Source organism: Antechinus flavipes, chromosome 2 (genome assembly GCF_016432865.1).
Source record: "Antechinus flavipes isolate AdamAnt ecotype Samford, QLD, Australia chromosome 2, AdamAnt_v2, whole genome shotgun sequence".
NCBI classification, from domain to species: Eukaryota; Metazoa; Chordata; class Mammalia; order Dasyuromorphia; family Dasyuridae; genus Antechinus; species Antechinus flavipes.
The window spans coordinates 435,098,842-435,124,272 of NC_067399.1; the positions used below are offsets into that span (position 1 = coordinate 435,098,842).

The 25,431-nt window shown below is 46.0% G+C and overlaps 1 protein-coding gene across 1 annotated transcript; it reads right to left on the reverse strand.

Annotated features, from left to right (window-relative positions):
• Window positions 1–1,306: 1,306 nt before the first annotated feature.
• On the reverse strand, window positions 1,307–22,440 carry PRR7 (proline rich 7, synaptic). Its single transcript, XM_051979049.1, has 3 exons — window positions 22,201–22,440; window positions 2,260–3,064; window positions 1,307–1,951 (listed from the first exon to the last, which is right to left on the reverse strand). Exons 2-3 carry the CDS (start codon window positions 2,702–2,704, stop codon window positions 1,560–1,562), a joined length of 837 nt encoding a protein of 278 aa, XP_051835009.1. The 5' UTR covers window positions 2,705–3,064; window positions 22,201–22,440; the 3' UTR covers window positions 1,307–1,559.
• Window positions 22,441–25,431: the final 2,991 nt, after the last annotated feature.

A 25,431-nucleotide genomic window follows, 5' to 3' on the forward strand; every position in this document is an offset into this window, starting at 1 on the left:
CATAAAGGTTGTTAGTAGCAGAAGTGAAAATTGAATTCAGACTTTCTCCCTTCCCCCAATTCTGTATTCTTTCTATAGTTTTCCATAGTAATTTCAAACTAAGGCGTCTTTGCCTGAGCTGAGAAGAGAAAAAGGAAGGGGTCACTGGTCTAAAATGTATGGATCAAATTTAGTATAAGATAAACAAATACTGAGCCTGTGGCCCTGACCTGGAGCAGACAGTTCAAAAGCCAATCCTACTCTCTCCTGGAGAGATTGGAAGGAACTGTGTCAGGACAGACTTAGAATTGGCTCCTGAGAACCTTGGATGACTATTGATCACCAGCTGGACACTGGAGTAGCAGTGTGTGGGATCATAGCATTTAGAGCTAGACATCATCCAGTATAATTTTCATAGAAAGAAATTGAGGCACAAAGAAGATAATTTGTCCAAGGTCACAGAAAGAGGCAGGAGTTTGGCCTTTTAAATTATCTTTTGACAAGCAGTTTTTCCACTACACCCAGCTGCTCAGAGGATTTGTTTGTTTTTGGTTGTGTGACTGTGAGAAAGTCACTTCCTCGGTTCTAAAACAGGGCTGCATTTAATTTGACCCCTGCCCATTCTTAAGTTTGGCATATCCACCGTGGCAAGTAGTGATGTATTTCTTGTATGATTTAGGTAGAAGACTTAATAAAGCATCCGAGAAAACCTTTACCCAATAGCTGTGCCTTCAGGGAAAGCCTACTTACTAGGACTGGGTCCACACGCCAGGTTTCCTGAATTTTATTCCTTGGTGCTCTTGAGTCAATAATCTAGAGTAGTATATTGCAAAGAATTGGAATCACAGAGCGAGTTGTTCCAATTCTGGCTATCTGACCTTGGGCAGATAACTAAGGGCATTAGTTATCTTATCTGGGCCTCAGTTTTCCCTAAATAGGGAAAGGCAAGATTTTGAAAATGTTTAAAGGATTAAAACCTGGTGAATCCTAGGGACCTTATCCAGCTTTCAATTCTCTGATGTACACCCGCCTCCTTTCCTTCCCTGCCTCCCTCCCTCTCCCCCCCTTTTACGGAAGGGGAAGTTGACCCCCAGAGAGAAGACACTTTCCCCAAGTTCTACAGGTATTGGCAGAATCCAGGTTTTGGGATTTCAGATAAGTCTCCACTACACTCTTAACTTCCAGAGAGGTCTCCTGAATTGGGAGGTGAAACTAGCAGAGGTTAAGCCGAAGATCGAAGGTTCAAACATCTGGGAGGGATCCCTGGGGCGGGCACCATTTTTCTTTGTCCACACCCCTGGGTGCAAGCAGCAAGCTCTCCCTCCCGTTGTACCAAAGCCGATCACACACCTTTATTATCCTCAAAATGTAACAAACAGGGTAAGAAATAGCCCCGAGTCCCAGGGAAGCGTTTTAAAAACCCCCCCAAGGCCTAAGAAAGGAGTCTGAACGGCCTGCCCTCGGGGAGGGAAAAAGGGAGGAAGACGTGGGGCAGGGCAGGGAGCTGGGCAGCGATGGCTCCGGTCCGGGCGCTTAGCCCCCGGGGTGGGGCCAGGGGGCAGGGGCTCGGGCCACCCCCTCTATACGGCTGTAGTCCTCCCGAACAAGGGGATGGAGACGGGCAGGCGCCAGGCTCCGTGCTCCAGAGGGTCGCGGTTGCTCAGCTCCGAGTCGGTCCAGCTGGGGAAGACGCGGCGGGAGCGTTCGGTCTGCAGGTAGAGGGCGGGGCAGGGCGGTCCGGGCCGCGGGGCGCTGGGCAAGTGCAGCGCCGACGAGTAGCCCCGGTCCAGGAAGAGCGGCTTGTAGTTGGGCGGCTGCTCTTGCTTTTCGGAGCTGTCGCGACTCAGGAAGGGTGTCACGATCTTGCGGTAGAGGCCGCGCGTGTCGGTGAGCACCTCGCTGTAGGGCGGTGGCGGTTCGGCCATCAGCACCGCCTCTTCGTAGCACGGGGGCTTGGAGAGGTCCGATTCGGCTACGAGAATTCCCATGGTCACGGGTCAGGGTCAGAGTGGGGACACTTTTCCGTCTCCGGTTCCCCTCCTCACCCTCCGCTCCTCATCCTTTCAGGCCACCCCCGACCTCCCTCACTGCCTCCCAAGCACTCCCCTCACCCGGCCCCCAGCTCCCGAGTCTGACCGAGGTTCCCTCTTTGAAGACTGACCTCCTCCCTCCCCACATCACCCCCCTCCCCCCACCTCAGTCATCCTCCAACCCAGCACCCTCCCAGTTTTGTGCAGTCCCGTTCCCTTTTGCTGGCCGCCACCCTCTCAGGGCGCCCACCTTGGCGCGGGTAGCTCCAGGGCCGGGGCGGCACCAGGACGTGAGGCGGGTGCGGATGAGAGTGCGGATGCGAGTGGGGAGGATGCGGGTGATGGTGGGCTGGATGGGGCTGGTGCTGTTGTGGGGCCGAGTGATGCAGGGCGTGGGTATGGCCGGGGGCCTCCAGGCGGACTCGGGCCTGAGGGGCCAGTCCTTGGGCCAGCCCCAGCCCCAGTCCGGGGGGGCTCCCGGCCAGGCTGCCCTCTAGCTCCAGGGGTTCCAGGGGCTCCAGGGGCTCCAGCTCCAGTGCACGCAGGTTCTGCTCCCGCAGCCGCTCCTCGTGGCGCCGCTTGAGGCGGCGGCGGAGGAAGCTACAGAAGCAGCAGAGCAGGACCACGAGGCCCCAGATGAGCCAGAAGCCAGCGAAGCAGGTGAGGAAGGTGTAGGTGCCCTGGGACATCACCATCTTGGCGGCGGCGGGCGGAGGGCTGGGCTGGGGGTAGGGGCGGCCCGGGCTCAGTGGGCGCCCCGGGCCCGAGCCATGGAGTCACTCAGCAACCCGCTCACTCCCCTGCGAACATCGCTGGCCTGAGGCGGGGGCCGGAGGCCGGAGCAGGGGATCCCCTTAGGGGCCGGCCGCTACGAGCTCAGCCGCGGGCCTCACTGTCCGTGTAGCGCTTACCGAGGCCGGGGGCTGCCCACGTCCGGCGGGGGCGGGCGGGCGCGGGAGGCAGCGGCTGTTCGCCCAGAGCCTGCCCCGACTCATTCCCATCGCTCCCGCAGGCCCCGCGGCGTGGGCACCTACTCAGCCACAGGCGGGCTGGATCTGTGAGGGGGAGAGCAGAGGGTAGGAAGGATGGTCAGCTTCAGACTGAGCCTGCCTGGCCTTAATGTGCCTGCTCCTTCCTCTCCCTTCACATTCTTTCTCTCTCTTCGTCTTCTATTCTTCTTTTCCTCCTTTCTTCTCTGACTACACCTCCCTACATTCCTTGTTTGTCCTCCCTCTTCCCCCCTTTTTTCTCTCTGCCTTCCCTTTTTAATCTTTTCTCTCTCCTTTCCCTCTTCCTTTCCTCTCTTTCCCCGCACTCTCTAAGCTCAGAGGGCAGCTGTTCCTACTTGCCCTACCTCCCAGGCAGACACTCTGGTCTGGTCACACCCTTCACTACCCTGCTCCCAGGTCCTCCAGTCCCATGGAGAATCAGCATGTGATTTATGAATGTCTTAAGAGGACTAGTAGGATGGATGCCCCTAATAATTTGGGGATTGGGGAAGGAGGTACAGTTTGTAGACTGAAGTGAGGGGAGGCACCAATGCTGGATTGAAGACAGATAAGCATGGGGGAAGTACAGCTATCCAGGGAACTTAGTTTAGGGTAAAATGTAAAAGAATCTCTTTGAAACCCAGAAACACTAAATCCAGGTTAAAACTACTATCCCTGGACTAACTGGGTGGTCTGCAGGAAGTGGAAGAAGGAGCAGAACTGTCCTATTCTGCCAGAAATAGGGAGGGGAAGAGGGGGAAGTGGAGGAGGAGCTGATAAAGTGGGTGGGAAGAAAAGCCTCTAAAAGGGGCAATGCAGGCCAGATAGGCAGGAAGACCTGCTGCCCTCCAACCCCTAAAGAATATTTGCTTTCAAAGGATCTGTTGTTTTCTTTAGCTTTTGTCAGACCAAGCATATAAGGGGGAAAAAAGATGATTTTTGATCCTGAGGTATTTCCAGTTGGTTCAGAAGGCAGGCAAAATAATCTTCTGAATGAATTGGTCTGACAATTGAAACCTTCCTTCATTCATGAGTCTTCGTGTCACTCCAGATCTGAAGACCTTTTGTGACTCCATTGCCTACGCTAAAGGATAAAACAAGCTCAGATGTTAAAGGCTTTCCACACTCCAGATCCAACCTATCTTTCCAGTCTTACTTTATTCTATTATATTATGTATTCCAGGCAAACCAGACTCTTACTGTTCCCCAATCTCATCCTGACTTTTCTGGTTTCTGAACATTTTTAGTAGGCTACATCTTTCCTGTTGAAATTCTGTTACTTCAAGGTCCAGCTCCCCTTCCCCAAATGCTTACTCTTTTTTTCTAATCCCTGCCTCATGCTTCCCCTTCCCCTCAGATTTTCCCACAGCACTTTGCCTAGATCTCTCTTGTACCTTATCACATTATACCTTGTATCATCTTTGTGTACATGGTAGACACCCCATCCCACTTCTTCCCCATTTAATTATAAATTCCAGGAGAGCAGGGCCTCTGTTGCTTTTCAGCTTTCTTTCCCCAACCTGAAAACAAAGCCTTGCTTAAGGTAGGTGTTTAATACAATTTCATTGAATTTAATTTGTTAGGGAGGGAAAGTCTGAAGGAAAACGGAAGATGTGGAGAGAAGAGAAGGAAAGATTAAGAGAGGGTCAGTATTGGGGATCAGGAAGGATGGAGATCGATAGGGCTAGTGAGGGGGTGAAGGCAAGTGAATGGAAGAGGACAGATATAGGAGAAGAGGGGTAGAGTTGAAAGACAGATGTGAACAGAGTTCTTTTGTGTAAGCTAGTTCCTGGCTTCCAGATTAGAGTTTATATCCTTTACTAATTTCCCTCTCCCAACCCTCCATCTCTCTTTCTCCATCCAGTCTGGGACAAGCTCATCTCTATCCTCAGATCCTGCCTGATCTCCTCCCCCGGAACGAGCGTCCTCTCCGGGGCCCAGAGTGACTGACTGATGAGGTCACTGGAGACACTGACGTCACTAAGGCTTCCCCCGGGTCGGCCCAAGTTCGTGTTTCCCCGGGTCACTCTCCAAGTAGCAGCGGGAGGAAGGTGCTAAGAACTCGGGCGTAAGCTCATTTCATTTCCTGAGATCCCTAGACTGCAACAGGGTGAAGCCTGGGGTAGGCTAGAGAAATTAAAGCCTCAGGCAAGCTTAGAAAGGGAACACCAAACTTCCCGTAACCGTACATTTTAAATCCTTTCTCTAGAGAGCTGTCCTCGCCTGGGCAGAAAAAGACTGAAAGCTCCGCGGCGACCGTCACTCCCCCTTTCATGTCCCAATTCCCACCCCCACTCACTTAGGCAGGAGCCTCGGCTCGGCCCTTGCGAGAAACTTGTTCTCAAGAAGTTCACCCCTTTTCCCTTCGAAGTGCTCCCTTTGAGCGCAACCGCACGAGATAAAAGCTTTAGATGGGTTCCAGGAGCCTTCTGGCATTCTGAGAGACTCGATGCACAGAGCTGACGGGTCTTTTCAGATACATGCATGAGACAACAATAGAGGCCGAGCAGTCAAAAAAGTAATCTACTGGGGACCTGGAGGGAGGGAAGTACGAGGACGGAGCCGCTCTCCCTTCAGATCCCCAAAGCGAGCCGTAGAATATAATTACTCTTGCTAAGTATATAGTAATCGCTTAATAATTGATTATTGACTGACTAATAAATACTTGGTTCTTTCATTCTTTCCCTTTCCTCACCATAATCCTGCAAAATAGTGCAAAGAAAGATATAGGGAAAATGAAGTCCGGAGAAATTTAGGGACTTACTTGCTCACGGTTATGGAGCTTGGAAGCAGCGAAGTCCACACTAAAACCCAGTCTCTTGGCTGAGTTCTTTCACCATTACACCGTGGTGCCGCGGTGACTGTAAATGTTCCGATTTCTCTAAAACTCCTGGGCATGGAGCCCGTGCCTCTGGCCCTCCCCGCTCACTAGGAATAGCCTGAAAACACCTAACTACCTCTACTCCCTTTTCTCCCCTCCCCACCATGAGCCAGAAACATAACGGAACACATTATACATGCAAGTGCCGACGTCTACACGTGCACAATAGCGCTTTATGGAGGGGGCCACTCTCCCACGCACCTCCCAGATCCTGCCCGGGCCACCTTTCCATTCCCCAAGGCAGCGGCACACTCGCTTTGGAGCCCTGTCCTCCCGGAGACTGCCGGAGATACCAACCTCCTGGTCTTTACCAACGTCCCCATTTGCTTAGCCTCGCAGCCGTAGCCTGGGTTTCCCACACTGGTGGGACACGCCCGCCCCACATCTATCCTATAGATCCAGCCCAGCCCAGCCCCGCCCCGACACACCTGGGGGAAGCACCCCCAGCCTTCCCCAGGTCGTTTCCGCAGGTGGGGCGGGGGCGAGGCGGGCTCCGTAAAAGCTCAGGAATAGCTGGGCGGGGGCGGTCTCGTGCCAGGCCCCGCAACGTTCGCCCACCCCGAGAGGCGGCGGTGGTCCAGAGGCTGGCCGGAGAGTCTGACGAGATTGAGGGTCCCTTTGTTTCTTCGATGCTCACTGGATGGGGTGGGGAAAGAGTTCAGGGTTGGCCTCTCTCTTCGCTAGCTGCCCGGAACACTCCCTGCTCAGGGTGCTTTTCTCTCCTTCCCGCTGTCGCATTCCCGCCCCCCTCCCTGCTTGTCACACTCCTTCCCTCCCCCACTTCCTTGTCCTCACCCCCTCCCTCTCTCCATCACACTGCATTTTCCTCGCCAAGCCTCTCCAGTCCCTTTTTCTGCCTGAGGGAGAAGGCAAGGATTAAGGCTGGCTTCTTCTCCTAGAGAGAGGAAAAAATAGACATGGGCATGGGAAACTGGAGCCTCCGCTTCCTCTTCTGTCACAGGGTCTTGGGGCCAGTCAGCCTTTAGTGGCTGCCTGGACTCTTTTCTCTAATGACCATCTGGTCTCTAAGTCTCCAAGGTCTGGTACCTCAAGCCCAACCACTTGCCATTTCACTATGGGAGTGGATCCTCCCTGGCCACAGGTATGTTTACAGCCCAGGCAGGCTTTTGTTTTTCCCATGGACGGTTCTCCTCGGGTTCTATCCCATCTCACATTAGCTTTTTGTTTCCCTAATTCTTTAATGTTTCTCTCATGCTAGACAACTATAGTTGTCTAATGGATAAGGTCAGCTTTGGAGTCTGAGAAGACCTATCCACACGGGGCACACATTAGCTATGTGACACTAAACAAGTCACCTTACAGTGCACCCAGACAACTCCCTAAGCCTACAAATTATAGATTGCTTTCCACATTGGAAAATCATAAATCCAGATTAAAACGTCTTTCATAGGATTTAAAGCTGAGTAGTAACTTGGATCATAACCTCCTTATTTGACAAATGAAGAAACTTTGGTCCTGGGGTGGAGGTTGGGACAGCAATTGGCTGAAGTTGTAAGGAATAAGCAGCAGAACCGGAATAGACTCAATCTCCTGATTCCAAATCTTGTCACCATATCACACTGATGTACTTTTCATATATATTATAGATATCAGTCTTATTTTCCTAAACTTTACAGAAGCTTCATGAGGACAGGAACTGTTTTGGCTAAATTTATCTCCTAAAACAAATTTCTGAATATTTGATGTTCGGTGATGTCCAGTTCTTTGTGACTTCATTTGGAATTTTCTTGGCAAAGATACTGGAAGGATTTGCCATTTTCTTTACCAGTTCGTTTTACAGAGGAGGCAAACAGGGTTAAGTGACTTGCCTAAGGTCACACAGCTAGTGCATAGTGGGTTTCAACCCAGGTTTTCTTGGCTTCAGTCCCATTTCACCACTTCAATACTCTAGTAAGTGTTTTATAAAGTGTTTGTTATTTTGTATTCTGTCAGGGAATGGTATGGTTGGGGGCAGGTTATTAAACTGACAATAACAGTATGGGATCACGGGTGTTGACTTCCTTTTTCTGTGCTTCTCTTCTCATTTTTTTCTTTTCCCTCACCCCTATTCTGCTCTTTTTTTCATTTCCTTTCACCTTCCTACAAAAGGTGCCATGGATTTGTTGGGGTCAGTCTGGTGAAGCCTGTGGACTCTTTACAGCAATATTTTTAAATAATTGAAGAAATGCTAAATTTCTTGTAGAGACTCATGAGGAAAGAGGTGTAATTTTCTTCCCCACCCAAATTAGTGGATCTATCCACGTAAATCTTCCCTTGGGGCATCACATCAGTTCCTGGGTTCTGGGGACTTCTCTCCCAATTAAGAACAGTATAAACCTGAGAGTTGTCTTAAAGACATATTGATGAACTGAAGAGCTAGCAAGGCTGGGAAGGTGCTGACCGGTAGGCCTTCTGCTCCTTCCAACTGCGAAAAGGATGAGCCCTGGCCTAGAGACAAACCTAAAATAGAGAAGAGGCACAAGCCTCAGGAAGCATGGTCTGGCCCTCAACTCTACCCAGTTTAGTCCCTTTTTGTCATGTACCATTCCAGACCTGGGACAGTTCCTCCATTTCTTGGGCACTGTGTTCTGAGTAGAGACAATGGTAGGAACAATAGTGCCCGCCTGCCCGCCCCCATGCCAGCCCCTCCACACAGCTGCCATGGCGACGGAGCCCAGAGAAAACCACGACATTGCTGCCTGCCCGACAATGCTGCTGCTGCTGCTGCTGCTGCTGCCAGTCACTTGGAGTTAATTAAAGCTGTTGTTCTCCTTTTTCTGAAACCCTGGGGAAGTGCTTCAGGAATGCTTCAAGACAGCCTAGCACATTCATTTAAAGAGACCCAGGCCCTTGTCGAAGTGCATGGCAGCAAGACTGGCCCACAGGACAGAAATGGGAACTATGACCTCATGGATAAACTGAGCCTGATAATATCATCATAGAATTTAGACCTGGAAGAGGTCTTTTAGAGGTCATCTAGATCAACTCTTTCATTTTACAGATAAGGAAATTGAGGTCCACAGATGGAGTGACTGTCCAAAGTCACTTGAGTAATATAGTGGCAGAAATTTTTGTTTTTCTTCCCAGGTTATTTATACCTTCTGAATCCAATTCTCCCTATGCAACAAGAGAACTGTTCGGTTCTGCAAACATATATTGTATCTAGGATATACTGCCACATATCCAACATATAAAGGACTGCTTGCCATCTAGGGGAGGGGGTGGAGGGAGGGAGGGAGGGAAAAAAAATCAGAACAGAAACAAGTGTCAATATAAAGTAATTATTAAATAAAAATTAAAATATATATATATATAGTGGCAGAAATGGAATTCAAATTCACCTCTTCAGACTATAAATCTAGGGTTCATTTCCTAGGCCCATCTGCTCAAAAGAAGGAGGGGGAGGTATAGAAGACTATGGGGAAGACATCACTTTGGCTACTCAGGTTACTGGGCAGAGCAAATTTTTTGGGAGTGACAGGGGAAATGAAACATTAAATTGTCACTCAAACTTTCAGAGAAAAGGAAGATTGAACTTGGAGCTCCAAGGTCAGTGAAGGGCACTGAATATTCTCCTTTTGACCCCTGCATACATCCAAGAGTTGATCCTTAACTCTTTTATCTTTTTCCTCTGCTCTTGGTAATCTTACAGTCACCTCTTTGAAAATGACTGCTGAACCTCTCTTTCTGGCTCTGCCCTTTCTTCTGTGCTGGAGACTCAAATGTCCAACAGTCTGCTGGACAGTTCCACCTGGATGTCCCACCATTACCTCAAACTCAAAGGTGTCCCAAGTTAATTGTCTTTTTGCCTAAACCTGCATCATTTTCTTAGTTTCACCATTTGTCTAGCCCCATTAGTAATCTAGATATCAATCTTAGGGTTGTTTTTGATCCTTCTTTCTTCTTTTTCTCTATTATAGATCAAGGAATTCAAATCCATCTTTTCTTCTTTATCTCCATTGTCACCATCCTGGTACAAGCCCATTTTACCATTTACCATCTGTCTATTCAATAGACTTCTGAATAGGTGTTCTCCTAGTCTCCCCACTTGAATCCACTCCACACTGCTGCCAAAGTACATGTTCTATCATTTATTTATCTATTTATCTATCTTTCTATCTACCCACCCATCTGTCTATCTGTTTGTCTATCCATCCATCCACCCGTTTATCTATCTACCTCTATTCATCTACCTGTCTCATCTGTTTATCCATCTATCTTCTATCTATCCATCTATCTGTCTATCTAAACTATCTGTCTAATTGTCCATCTTTCTTGTGATAAATCTGGTTATCTCACTTTTCTAGGAAAACATTTTCAGTAATTTCCTATTGTCTGATGAGTACCGGTCAAAGTTCTTTGCCTGGCATTCAAGGCTTTCTACAATCTACAGTAAGCATCATAGTACTCTTCCTCTTCCAATTTATGCTCGCCCAAACTAATCTACTTTATGTCCCTTCCCTACCCTCTTTCAACATATTGTGCTCCCATAATTTTATTTCATTGTTCACACTGTCCTTTCTGTCTGTAATGTCCTGTCTTTTCTTCTTAGATTTTAAATTCCTATATATTTTTAATGTTCAAATGTTCTCTGTCTATAGCTATTTATTTATTGATATAATCATTTAATGTATCCAAACTATCTATCTAATCTGCCTCCCTATCTAATCCAGCCATCTCTATCTAATCTACCACCACCTATTTAATAATCTAATCTATCCATCTATCCATTTATGTTGTCTGCTTGCTTGCCTGTCTATCTAATCTTTCTGCTTGCTTATCTATCTAATCCATCTATATCTAATCTATCACCTATTTAATAAACTAATCTATCTATCCACTCACTTGTCTGTCTTTCTATCTGTCTATCTATCAAATCTTTCTTCCTGCTTATCTATCTAAATAATCCGTCTGTAATCTATCACTTGTTTAATAATGTAATCTGTCCATTCACCCACATGTCTGTCTGTTTATCTATTTCTCTCCCTGCTTACCTATCATCTATCAAACTATCAATCTACCTATCTAATCCATCCACCTCTATTAATCTATCACTTAATAATCTAATTTATTTATGTCACCCATTTGTCTGTTTATCTTTTCTGCCTGCTTATCTGTTTAATCCACCTATATCTAATGTATCACCTATTTAATAATCTTATCTATTCATCTACCCACCTACACATCTGCCTATCTACTTACCTATTTAATCCACCCATATCTACTAATTTATCACCTAAGAATCTAATCTATCCACACCACCCATTTGTCTGTTTGTATATCTACCTAATTTCTCTGCCTGATTATCTATTTAATCCATCTCTATCTGATCTATCACTTAATCCATCTATCCCACTCATTTTTTCTGTCTGTATCTCTATCACCTGTCCAATAATTTAATCCTTCCTTCCATCCACCCATCTATCTATCTATCTATGAATCTGTCTCTTAGACTTATTCTATACGGTTGCTGTCTGGACCAAACCAAATAAATGTAAAGCATTTGCTATAGGAATATCAACTACCATTCTTATTAAGAATACTGGGCAGAGACCCTGAGTATTTCAGCTGAGAGAACTGAGTGGCCTGGGTAGGTAGCACCATGTCAGGGATGGTAACAGACAAAATCATAGGTATCTAGAGGCAGGGTGGTGGTGTATTAAAAGTGCTGGACTAGTGTCAGAGGACCTGGTTTTAATTTCTGGCTCTGAAACTTCATTATGGGACCCTGAATGAATCATCTAACCTCAGTTCCCTCATATACAAAATGGGAATACTAATACTTGCACTACCTTCGTTCACAGGACTGTCCATAGGATTACAGATTTTGTGCTGGAAGGGACATTAGCTTTAAGGCCACTGAGATCAATCCTTTCATTTTACAAATGAGGCAACTGAGACTAAGAGAGGTTAAAGTGACTTGTCTCACACAGAACTACTAAATGTCTGAAAGAGGATTTGAACTAAGTATGTTGAAGCACTGAGTCACCTAATTACCATATAGATATAGACCTAAAGATAAAAAAAGATATACCTTTGAAGATAAACTCTTCAAACTAAAGACTTGCTTCCTAGAAAAATTTTAGAATATGGCATTAATGACATGTTTTGTGAGTATTTAGAAATGAAAGCACTCTTAGATCCATATATTTGTATGCATATTTCCATACTAGAGAAGAAAATGGCAAGCCACACCAATATCTTTGCCAAGAAAACAACATGGACAATATTGGTGTGCTGTGATTCACAGGGTCATGAAGAATCAGACACGACTGAATAACAACAATACCTATTTATGGTTTGTATACAGGGTGTCCCAGAAATCTTAATGGAGTTCTAAGACTTGATCAAATGAGCTTTTGTCAAATATCATGTGGCTTGTCTATAAGCAAGAACTGAATTTTCCTCCACTGCTTGACTTATCCTGTTAGTCAGCTTAGTTTTGGGTGAGTTGGAACATTACTGTGTGGCAACCATGACCCCAACAATACTGGAACAGTATTTTATTATACTATTAAAATTGGTTGTATATATATATAACCTTTATCAGTTTGCTTGCTGTTTTGGGGAGGGGGGAGGAAAGGAAGGGAAGAAGAAAAAAAATTGGAACTCAAAATCTTACAAAAATGAATGTTGAAAACCATTTTTACTTGTAATTGTACAAATACTATTAAAATTTTAAAAATTTTAAAGTATTTGATTATAGAAAAATCAGATCAAGGAGGAGTACTTCTCATTTGCATCTATATCTCATAGCATCACAGGAACTAAGAGAGAATTTGTTGATTAAAAAAGCCTATAGAAATAGGAACCATAATTATTTACCCATAAAATTATAGCCATTGTATTCTTCACCCTAAAAGAACCCAGTCCCATGACCATGGAAAATGTAGGTGAAGAAGGATCTCTAGCTCTATGGTCCAAATACTCGCATTTTAAACATCTCTTGCAGAAGGACTGAGGGTCTAGGCTGAAGAACCAAGGAATTGATGATAATATACTTCCTTCTTTCTCTGAACTCCTTAACCTTTTACTTTGGGGATTATTCATTTGCTATTTCTCACATCTTTGATTTATCTCATTTAGTATGTTTTGAATGCAAATCCTGGAATTGGAACTAGAGTTAAGTGAAGAGACTGTAAGGAAATCCTTAGCCACAGTCTATGAGGTCAGGTTACCAGACCCTGGCTAATAAAGTTGTTAGACCTGAAGTACTGAAAGAACCTGCTTATGTGATTGCTGAATCATAATTTGTGAGATATGAAAAATCATGGACACTTCAACTCAAAGGATATTCTCTGCCACATAGAGAATCCAAGCAAGTCTGTCTTTAAATGCCTGTTGACTAGCTGGTTGACAAAGGCCGGGAAGCTTGTCTTTGGTTGTTATCAAAGTTCTAGAGCACATTATTAAAATCATATCACATATGTTCTTAGAAAGGAAAGTATTCTTAGCTTTTTTCAGGCTGGCTGGCTGACGAAGGTCAGGAAGCTTGACTTTGTTAGCAAAATTCTAGAACACATAACTAAAAATCATGCCCTTGTACGTACTTGGAAAAGGAAGTATTCCTAGCTTTCTTTAGGACTCAGCTCAAATTACACTTTTTGGAGGTCTTTCCTCGTGCCTCCCACTTTTAGTCCCTTCCCTCTAAAATTGCCTTGTATTTATACTATATATATATCTTATATGTACATAATTATCCGCATGTTTTCTCTCCATTATAAAGTGAACTCTGTCAGAGTAGAAACCATGTTTTTGCCTTTCTTTGTGTTCCTGCACTTAGCAATAATAATGCTGAATAAATGCTTGTTGATTGATTGACTGGTCATCACCAGAGCCAGAATGGTTCAACAAAAGCAGACTCTTCCAGACTAACTTTGTTTTTGTTACTTACATGGCTATTAAACTGATTCTTGGATGACATACTGATTGAATTAGGCCATGAAACACTGCAAAGCTTCCTAAATTAGATAATCATTCATGTAACCCTTTAGCTAACTATCCACATGGGGAAAACCAAGTGGATGGAAAATACCCATTGCCTAGTAAATGATAGAGTTGATTTATCAGTATATATATCTTGGATGGACCTCATGCAATTAACTTGGCCCAGAATTGAATAGGAGAGGAGCAAGTTGGATTAGCTTTGGAAACTGTCCAGTTATTTTAATGACTCCAACTTCCTCTGGACTAAACAAAAGCCAGTTTGTTTGTTTGTTAGATTTTAACAAGGTTCTTCTGGTGATTCTGAATAGCTACAAGTGGCGGGATACCACAGTTTCTGAAGAATTAAAGGTAAAGGTTGCCCATGGCAATGGAGAGGCACATAGTGCACAGGTTACAAGTTACTAATGAAGAATTACACAGCTGAGATGATGTGAAGGATGGCATCCTGTAGATAGAAGATGGGGAAAGTACATAGTGGGAGTGGATGTGGATGCTCCATTAATGTTCATGAGATGTGAGGAGTTGCAAAAGAAGGTCCTGAGGATGCTGGGTGAACCCCTGTGGAGGATTTGCAGGAGAAAATGGACAACAATCACCCAGGAAGAATAGGAATGGATAGATTATGCTCTGCCCCAGTTGAGGGAGAGTTGATATCAATGAAATGATACATCCATTGATGTCCTGAAAGAGCATCATGGTATAGATCAAGGGAATGACAAAGATGCAGAGAATCGGGGTTTTGTAACAAGTCATTTGACAAAACCTTTAAAATATACTTTTGGGCAAAGTGGAGAGAAGTAGGTTAAATAAGAGTCAGTTATACTTGGTGATGACAGTGTAAAAAGCAGCAATTAATTGATGTCAACCTGGAGGGAGGTCTCTTAGTATAATGCTTTGGAGGGGATCATTAGTAAGATGTTCTAGAGGCAGATTTTAGATTTGGAGCTGACAGGGACCTCAAAAGCTGTGTAGTTCAACCTTTTCATTTTTACAGATGAGGAAACTAAGGCATGCAGGGTCACATAGCCAGTAAGTGTCTGAGGCCAGATTTGAACTCAGAAATAAAAGTCTTCCTTACTCTTAGGTCTGGTGCTCTACCCACTGCATCATCTTCTTGCCCTTAGCAATTGTTAGGAATCATCAAAGGCTTCTGTACCCTAGGGGAAGCAGCTTGTATAGTGGGAAAAAACCAAACCAAACTATAGGGTCTCCAGAGTGAAAATGAGAAGTTAAATCCTGCTACTGCTCCTTATTGCCTTTGTGATCTGAATCAGGTACATTCAAATCTTTGGACCTGAATTCCTTCGCCTATAAAATAAAATGGCCTTCTTTCCAGCTCTAAAGCTCTGGTCTACAAAACATATTTGGTCTTTTCTATTAAACATTTTTGTCAATGGTGTATATGAGCATGGAGGTGGTATGCCTACTAAATTTGAAGATGCAGCAAAGCTAAGAGGGAAAACTAACATATTGGATGCAGAATCAGGGTAAAAACATTTTAATGAGATGAAATACAAGAGGGATAAATAGAAAATCTTTTACTCAAGTTTTAAAAGAAAAAATTGACAAAAAAGGTTTAGGATGCAGGGGCAGCTCGGTGGTGCAGTAGATAGAACACCGACCCTGAAGTTAGGAGGACCCGAGTTCAAATCCGATCTCAGACGCTAACATTTCCTGGCTGTGTGATCCTGGGCAAGTCACTTAACCCCAATTGCCTCAGCAAAGGAAAAAAGAGTGACATAATATGCCAGGAGGTGATTTCCTACTGCATTCTACCATAGTCAGATCACATCTGAGGCAGCTAGGTGGCACCATGTTGCACAGAAGCTGGACCTGGAGCAAGGAAGAGCTGAGTTCAAAAGTGACTCTGTGATCCTGGTCAAGTCATTCAGCCTGTTTGCCTCAGTTTTCTCAGCTGTAAAATGGAAATAATAATAGCACTTATCTCACAGGGTCAGGATCAAATTAGATAATATTTGTAAGGCACGTAGCACAGGGCATGACATATGGTATATGGAAGATGTTATATAAATGCTTATTCCATTCCCTTCACATCTAAAGTACCTCATTCAGTTCTGAGGGACTCGCTTTAGGGAGTCACACTGGAGTGTTTGCAAAGTTTGGTGACCAAGATGAGAAGGGATCTTGAGAGCATGTCAGTAGTGAGTCACCAGAAAGAACTAGAAGTTAGCCTGGAACAGAAAAGACAATGTGGATATGATGGCTGCTTATCTGTCAGGGTGTCATGGAGAAGAAGCCCCAGAGGGAAGAATTGGGAACTATGGGTAAAGTGTCAGGGACTAAGATTTTGGCTGGATAGAAGAAAGAATTTTCTGACAATCAGGGTTAACCAAAAAAGGAAAGGGCTGCTTCGGGAGATGGTGAGTCCACCTTCCCTGGAGGTATTCAAGTCGAGGCTTAATGGCCACTTGTTGAGACTATCATAGAAGGAATTCTTGGTACTGGAAGAGCTGGTCTATATGCTTTCTGAGGACACTTCTAATTCTGAGATTCTTGATCTCAGAATATCTAATGTTGTTATCATTCTGTATTGCAAACTCTGGTCTATAAAGCATCTTGCATTACATCTGTATCTCATTTAATCCTCACTATAGCCTTATGAGGTAAATCTAGGAGGGCCCATTTTGCAGATGAGGAAACTAAGGCCAGATAAAGGGAGAGAATTTCCCAAGAACACATAGCTGGTAATAGTCCAGCAGGAACAGAACCCCTTGTGGCTCTTAAGTCCAGAGCTGCTTCTGTTCGGCAGGCTTTCACCTAGATTGTAAATCCCTAGGAAGCAGGGAATGTCTGTCATGTATACCTCTCTTCTTAGAACAGGTCCATGATCCCCATTTTATGTTGCTTTGTCATTTTCAACATACTTCTACTTCTATGAACCATCAAGGTTTCCTGAACACCTCCTGTGTAGAGTCCTGTGGGAAGCTATTTGCAAGAGGGCATACCTGAAGCACTGGGTCACAGCTTTGTGGAGGACATAGGACAGATGCAAAGAGGAAGCACAAAAGCAGGAGAGTGATCCTTGAGAACTTGGCCACCTATGGAGGAAGTGTCTCTTGAAAGAAAAATAATTAACAGACAAATAGAGAAGAAGGGGATCCCAGTTATACTCCAGCTCTGCCATTTACTATCTGGGTGACTTTGGACATATTATTTTCCTCTCTGGACTTCAGTTCTCTCTTGTATAAAACCAGGAAAATTGGACTAAGGCCTAAGGTTTCTTCAGGTCCTAAATCCCAGAAGAAGAAAGGCATTCTGGTCAAGGCAAATTGATTTTCTTGACAACGTTACCAGAAGTTTATTGTCTCATTTTGTAGATGAGGAAAATGATGTCCAGAGAAAGGGAAATGACTTGCACACAGCAAGTAAGTGTTCCAAGCTGGGATTTGAACTAAATTCTGATCTGGTGAGTCTGCACTACAGCTGGTGCTTCCTCTGGGAGTTCTTTGGGACTTGACACACTGCCTAGGCCATCTCTAAGCCCCAGTTCTGCAGCCTCTCATGAATGGTTTGGCAAACTATTTATTGAGCTGGTGGGGTCTCTGATCTAAGGAGAGAAGCTCCTGAGCCATAGAATTCTGACCTGGTTTACCATAGACATAAGATTTAATGCCTTGGTTTATTAATCTGTAAAATGAAAATCATCATATCTTTGCCCCAGACAGGCAGTCTGATATGGGAAGAATCCTAGACTAGATAGAGATAGGCCCAGTTCTATTTCTACTCCTGACCAGCTAACTGTGTGGTCTTGGGCAATGAGCCTTCCCACTCCTGGCTTCAACTTCCATCCCTATAAAATGGGGAAGCACAATCTTTCAGTGCTGTTGGGAGGATCAAATACTGTTTTTTTTTTAAAGTAATAGCTTTTTATTTTAAAAATATGCACAAAGATACACCTTTGCAAAACCTTGTGTTCCAAATTTTTTTCTCTCCTTTCCCTCAACCCCTCCTCTAGACAGTAAGTAATCTAATGTATGTTAAACATGAAATATTGTAACTATTAACAATGATAGTAATAATTGCTGATCTGTGCATAAAGCTTTAAGTTAAGAAAACACTCCACATTCATTATCTCATCCACCATCTCATCTGTAAGGAAGATGAGCAACAGCTACTGTCCCCATTTTACAGAGGAGGAAACTAAGAACCATAAAGGTGAATTAACTCCTTCAAATGTGTAGAAGATCTTAGAATCTCAAGTCTCTACCCCCAAAGTACATATAAAGCACTAAGCATATGTGAGGGCTGATTATAATAAAGACTATTATGAGTTACATTGTAACTACAAAGTGGTATAAAGACTTGGAAGAGAAATACTGCTTTCTATTGTATAACAACCTAGAGGGAAAGATCATGCAGATCATTTTTGAAAAGGGACTTTGGATTCTTTTCTACCTCCTGCTTTGTTCCCTACAACCCTCAGATCCCTCTGATCAATCCCTGAATAAATAGATCTGGTATTTGCATGGTGGGTCACTAAGGTTCTCTCCTCCTTCCATTGTTTCCTGTGCCCTGATACAGAAGCTGAATTGAGCCTTTGCTGATTTTTGGCCCACTTATTCCACCCAGGATTTCAAGTGAAGGCCACTTCTGACCTCCCAGGTTAGACTCACAGACCTTCCTTGCCTGTTCTCTGCCCCAAAGTGCAGACTAGAAATGAAGAAAAAGAGATAATTACAGCCTAGTCTCTGCAGAGCTTTGGGAAGAGAGGGAATTTGGGATTATTTAGCCTGAAAAATAGAAATCTGACTTCAGGGCTGAGAAATGGGCTATAATCCCCTGAGAGGTTTAGATTGAACAAGGCCTTTCACCACAGGTAGATGTGTGAAGAAGCCTGATGGAATGTTTATACATATTCTCATAAAGAAGATTCTCACCTGTCTGAGATGGTTTAAATGAAGCCTTTGAAAAGCTTGGATTAGAGTATTTATAGAATACCCTTAAGTCAGCTAAGGAACTTGGGGGAAGAGACATGCAGGAAGAGAAAGAACAAAAGGAAAGAAATGGAAATAGCACTTGTCATGACTGTTTTGCAGATGGAAAAAGTGAAGCTCAGAGAAGGAGCTTCACTTCTCTGGTGACCTAGGATGTCCATGAGTTGCTCCGAGCTAGGATTAGAATCCAGATCTCTGATCTCTGAATTTTTTGTCTGGTTCTCTTCCCATTATACCACCTTACACTGCCCAACCAGAAGGGCCATTTTATTTAAGCCCATTTTACCCATGAAGAAACCAAGACATTGAGATAAAGGTTTAGAGCTGGAATAGAATTTAGAGATCTTCTTGTCATACTGATGAGGAATTGAGGCATAGATAGGGAAAATGATTTGTCTAAGATAAAATAATAATATCTTCTAGAGTAGAATGCTTTATAGTCTATAGGAAACTCTGCTTATTTGATTTAATCCTCATGACAACCCTGGGAGGTAGGTGCCATTACTATGCCCATTTTATGGGCATGAATACATTAAGGTTGGGAGAGGCTAAGTGATAGCCCAGGTTCACAAAGCTTATAAATAGCTGAGGGAGGATTTGAACTGAGTCTTCCTGACTTTAACTCTGCTATTCTAACCACTGCTTGTCACAAAGGTGATATACAGGAGATGAGGCTGAATTCAAACCCAAAGCCTTTTAACTCAGGAATACAGGATTTGTGCTTGCCCTCACTGCATCACAGAGCCTCCTATTCTTAAAGTCCCTTCCAATGGATGCCCATGAGAAAGCTCCAGCTGCCAACAAGGCTCAGCACTCAGTGCTTCATCCTTGACTCACCAGATTTTTCCATGGCATGGGCATCATGTGCCAGTGCAGGGGCATTACAAGGAGCAGTGACCCCCCAGCCTGGAGTAGGGCTGAGTCAGGCAGGGCGGATAGCCATTCATTCCCCGGCTGCTGGGGTGGGAGGGAGGGCAGGGAAGGAGGCAGGTCACTTCCTCTCACTCACATCTCCTTTCTCACACTGCAGCTGCCATGGTTGGAATGTGGGCCTCTAAGTCCAATCTCTGGGCCTCCCCTCATGAGGCCGGAAGAGGGCCCCCATTTCCTCTAGACCCAGGCCATCTCAGCACAGGCAGTTCATTGTCCTCAGACAAGAAAAGGACACTTATGGCCCCGGGAACAAAGGGAGAGAAAAATGTGGCTGAGCTCCGGCTGGCTCCCACATGGACGCTGCAACTGCAGTACGTCAGCAATCTGCTCCCCCACCCCTCCTCCTCTTCTTTCTCTTCCCTGTTCAGTTGCTTCCCTCCCCTTGATGTTTCCTGGGAGAAGCAGACAGGTCTTGGATCAAGGAGAAATCTCTGGATTCCAGACATGGGAGATTAGTCAGATGGGTTTAAGAAAGAGAATCCTGAACCATTTCATTTGCTCTGAGGGTCCCTGAGCCAGGGGACAGAGAAAGATTCTTTGGGAGATCTGGAGAGGATCAGGTCTGTTGTTAAAGAGACTTACTTGTTTAAGACTGGAAGCTCACTGGGGCATGGGCTTGAGTGGGTGAAACAAGTCAAGAATGAGTCCCTTGGGGTTTGCTCCCAAGTCCTAGGGAAGTCCTAACTGCAGCAGAGGCTTCCCAGCCTATCAGTTCACTGTCACATTTGTAGTCCCGTGGATCTGCTCTGTGCTGGTTCAAAGGCAGCCAACCTATATGAAAATTGGCTCATGCCCTTTCAGGGGGTGAGAAAGGTTGGCTGAGAAAGAAACAGGCTTTGAAGTACTGTGATTGCAGAATCCTCTCAGGTTCTCCCTCCCTCATCTCCCCACCCCAGCCTCTACACCCCTGGCACAGGAGTCAGCAGATGGATGCATAGATGGATGAATGGATAGATGGATAGATGGGGATCCTGTGAGGATGAAGAGACTTTGGGGATACAGGGTGTTCCCTATATTCATTGGCAGTAACTTTCATGTCTTAAAACCCTCTTGCAGGCTGTACTGGCTCCTCCGTCCTATCTTCCTTAATGGCCTGGCTTTATGGACTATCTTGAGATGTCTGAAATCTCTTCAGTGTCCTAGCCTTAGAAACCTTACTCACTGGTCTAGCTTTAATAGCTGCCCTTTCTGAGCAGCATGTCACAGAGAGAATCCATTTAACTCTTAATGGAGGGTAGGAAGAAAGACTATCTCCATGCTTTACCTGGGAGGACGAGGAGGAGGATGGAAGGGAAAAAGCTGCCCCTGCTCAGAGGCCTGTTCAGGACCCATGATGGGCCAAGGAGCAGGCAATTCTGTCCTTCCATGGACCTGGAAGGGAGTTGAAACCGGCAAAGTCTATTCCAGGAGGGAAGGCAGTATGGCTTGCATGTGAAGCACACTTTTGTTATGAATGTTAGTTCTTCATAACCAAAAGCCCTGGGCTTATAGTGAGAAGACTGCAGTTTACTCATTTATGTGATCATAAGTGCTATTTCCTCTGAGTTTTTTTCCTCTCAAATGTGGGAGTGGGGGTGGGATTAGACTAGACAATCCCTAAGATTCCTCTCCTAGTTTTGACATATTCTAAGGCTCTTTCCAACTCTTAACATTCTATGCTCTGTATCCTAAGATCCCTTCCAGTCCTTACATTCTGTGTTCTGAGGTCCTTTTTAGTGCTGACATACTATATTCTGTGTCCTAAGGTTCCCTTTAGCTCTAATATTCGGTCCTTTGAGATCCTTTTTAGCTCTGATAATCTGTGTTCCTCTCCCCAGGCCCTCTCCCCGTGCTGATTCTGTGATTTAAGGTCCCTTCCAGCTCAGATCCAAGAGGGCACCCCAGGTCTGGGAAGAGGTGGGGACACCCCCTGGGCTGGGAGCCCAGGCTGCCCAGGGTGGGGCCCAGGGGAGGGAGAGCCTGCCTTCGGGGATAGGAGATTCCCTTTGGTTGGGGGAGGGGGGAGGACTGAGGCACCCACCCTCCTGCAGCAGCCGGGCTGGGGGTGGGGACTGGGGAGGAGGCGTCCCTGGGTTTCAGGAGATGTGTTTCCCTGGTGAGCGCAGCCTCTTTGCCATGGCAACTGTTACCAAGCGAACCAAGGGCTCTCTCGCTCTCCCTCTCCCAGAGCCGGTGCTTGTGTGTGTGTGTCGGGGTGGGGGGGGGGGGGAGAATAGGGATTGGGGTGGGGTGGGGTGCTCCCTGAGCTGCCGGGCGCTGGATGCAGGCAGCGTGGTGGTGGGGGTGGGGGAGGAAGAAAAAGCTCGGGTCCTGACCAGAGCTCGGGGCACGCAGACCCCCGCCAGGCACACACCCACCTGTCTCCTGGCCCAGGGATCCTCCGGGCTCCCCTTTTCCTGCCTCCCATTCCCCGCCGGCCTAGGAGAGCCCCTCTTCCCAGTCCTGTCCCTCTGCCCTCCATCCCCCACGCGGACCGCGCTACTTACGGGCCCCGGCATCTCCTCTTTTTCTTCCTCCTCTTCTGGCTAGTGGGCCGGGTGTCAGGGCCGGGGACCTGACCGGACCGGGCTTCCCGGGCCGGGGACAGCCCAGAGAGAGCAGGTTCCAAGCTCCAGTCTCGAGCCTCCTGCGCGCGGGCGCGTGCACCAACACACAGAGTGCACACTCACACATGCATGCACACACACATGCACACACACAGACAGACAGACTCACAAGCCCGGAGCAGAGCGTGCGCGTGCCCAGACAGGAGCTCGCGCGCGCACCACGAGCCCTCCCCTAACCAAACCCCGAACCCCGCACCCTCCGGGAGGAACTCGCCCAGACGCTGGAGAGCGCGCGCCCGGCCCGGCGCCCGGGTCCGGGTCACTGCATACACACCCTGCGCTGACAGACTCGCGGCCCTCCCAGAGGCGCACACAGAGCCCGGACCGGCCCACGTTTGCATTGCGCGTGCACCCGCAGCACGAGGACCGGGGGGTGGGGGAGGGAAACGAGGGGAAAGTTTGGAAGACGACAAAATGGAGCAGCGTGTCAGCCGGTAGTGCGCCTGATGGAGCCTTTTCTGGCTTCTCCCGGCTGTGCTGACCAGCCTGGGCAGAGGAGGGAGGGGAGGAGATCTGTAAGCTTCTCTGCTTGCAGCTGGTCCATCATTTCAACAATGCCGAGCCTAATCCGAGACGTTTGTTAAGCGCTCGTGGTCTTCAGAGACCTGTGCTTGAGCCCCTGCCCTCACGGAGCTTACGCTCCAGCAGGGACGTGATGTATACACAGGAAATTTAATGTAACTCACCTTGCAAGGCCAATAAATAACTGCCCTGAGCTGGGATGCCCAACCGGAGCCTGAAAGCCCCCTTCTGGTCGCTGAGCCGCCGGTCTTCCCGCCCCCCGCTGCCCCGTCCCTCACGCGTCTCCCTTCCCTGCTCTCGCGTCTCAGGATTCCCTCCTCTCAATATTTCACTTTCCTCTGTCCCTTCCCGTTCCTTCCTACACTCGGCCCAGGCCACAAGGGGGCGCCATCAGAGCTTATTTACAAGGGAAGAGAACCACAAGTCCAATAATATGAGAGTAAAATCATTAGAAATCTGAATAAATGTATCAAGGCCCAGACAAGGTGGGCTTCAGCTTTTTAAAATGGTGAAATTTACCCCAGCCCTCTGATTCTTCTGCAACTGAAAAGTTCCAGTTCCGGCCGGGGTCCAGGAGAGAGGAACCATCTTTGTTTTAGAAAGCCCCCTCTCCCAATCTGGAATCCTCTCACCTGGGCTTTCTGGACCAATTTGACTAGTCTGTTCTTCCAACCCCAGGCTCATTTTTGGCCAATCAAGAAGCCGGCTGATGACAAGGGGCAGGTTCGTGGTACTGCACCCAGAACGCTCCCTTAATTCCCCTGGCTAATTGATATTTTTAGGATCATAGCATTTGAGAGTTGCTTCCAGATTATCATGGCCAAAGACAACACCTGCCCTGTCTCCTAGCTATTAATCTTCCTATGTTTACCTAGGGTGGGCCTCAGAGAGCAGACACACTGACACTGGGACTGTTCTCCAAGACTTTCCGGCCTAGTGGAGGACATGCTGGGGCCTGCACTCAACTAGCATAATGTTCAAGGACCCATAGTCACCGATAAGGCAGAAGCCTGACGGGAAGGGGATGCTCTACGGCTCCTGGCAGAATATCACTCCTTAAGAATTGTGCACAAAAGGAGGGCACTATTGAGATCATTGTCTGTAGATGGATTTGGGTTAGTCATATAGCCAGAGCAAAAGACAGAAGGATGGAAAGCTTGCATATGTCATTGGTACCCATGGGAAAAAACATCTAAAGCATGAGTTTTAAACTTTTTTTTGGGGGGGGGCATGGATCCTTTTGGTAAAAAGTCTGGTAAAGCCTGTAGATGCCTCAGAATATTCTCAGATGCATAAAATAAATACTTAGGAAATTGATTACCTTGAAATAGTGATCAAAATACAAAGAAAATGTTCATGGCCCCCTTGAAGTTTATTTAAATTTTTTTTGCTGAGGCAATTGGGATTAAATGGCTTACCCAGGGTCATACAGCTAGGAAATGTTAAGTGTCTGAGGCTAGATTTGAACTCAGGTCCTTCTGACTTCAGGGTTGGTGCTCTATCCACTCACTGCACCACCTAGCTGCCCCTTCCCCTTGAAATATCTAAGGACCCCTTTGTGGGGTGAGTGGACCTATTTACAGTAGAACACAGACAATATACACAAGATGTGGAGGTATGGGCAGGTTATTCCATGCATGATCAGAGGAGTTATTCCATTGGTGAGATTATAGATCCATCAGTGAACAGAAGGCTTTTAGAGGTGGAGAAGTATCAATTATGATCTAATCCAACACTTCCCATTTTATAGGAAGAAAACTAAGGCCCAGAAAGTCACTTGCCTACAGCTATGTATGGAATGAATGGCAGAATCAGGTTTAGAACCCAGATCAAAACTGTACTTGTCTTGATCAAGGGATGAATGAAGAAATACAAACAAATAGGACAGTTTTCAACTGATTCATGGGTTACCCCCACAGTTCATAAGCATCTCTTTCTTTACAAAGGATAACCCAATTCCAAGGAGCTTGCATAGTGGGTATGTGGGGGGATGACAAACTTTTTGAAATAGGAGATCATGGGGCAGCTAGGTGGTGCAGTGAGTGGATAGAGCACCAGCCTTGAAGTCCGGAGGGACCTGAGTTCAAATCTGGTCTCAGACACTTAATACTTCCTAGCTGTGTGACCCTGGGCAAGTCACTTAACTCCAGTTGCCTCAGCAAAAAACAAACAAAAAAGACCAGGAAATTGAGTGGATGCCCAACAATTAGGGAATGGATGAAAAAGTAATGGATGGCATATGAATGTAATGAAATATTATTATGTCATAACAAATGATGAGTGGGCTGATTTCAGAAAAGCCTGTAAAAACTTATATGAACTGATGCTGAATGAAGTGAGCAGAACCAGGAGAACACTATACACAACAACAAGAACATTATGAGATGATCAACTGTGATGAATTTGGCTGTTTTCAACAATGAGGTAATTGCAATAGACTTGTGATAAAAAGTGCCATTCACATCTCAAGAGAGAACTGTGGAGACTGAATGAAAAACTTTGGTTAATGAGGATATGGTATCCGGGTTGTTGTTTGTTTGCTCGTTTTTTTGTTTTTTTTTTTTTCTCTCTCATGTTTTTTTCCTTTTG

Coding starts and splice junctions, on each gene's coding strand:
- PRR7 (XM_051979049.1), bottom strand. CDS start 2,704: ATGGTGATGTCCCAGGGCACCTACACCTTCCTCACCTGCTTCGCTGGC. Junction 1,952..2,259: donor CTGGAGCTACCCGCGCCAAG/GTGGGCGCCCTG, acceptor GAATTCTCGTAG/CCGAATCGGACCTCTCCAAG.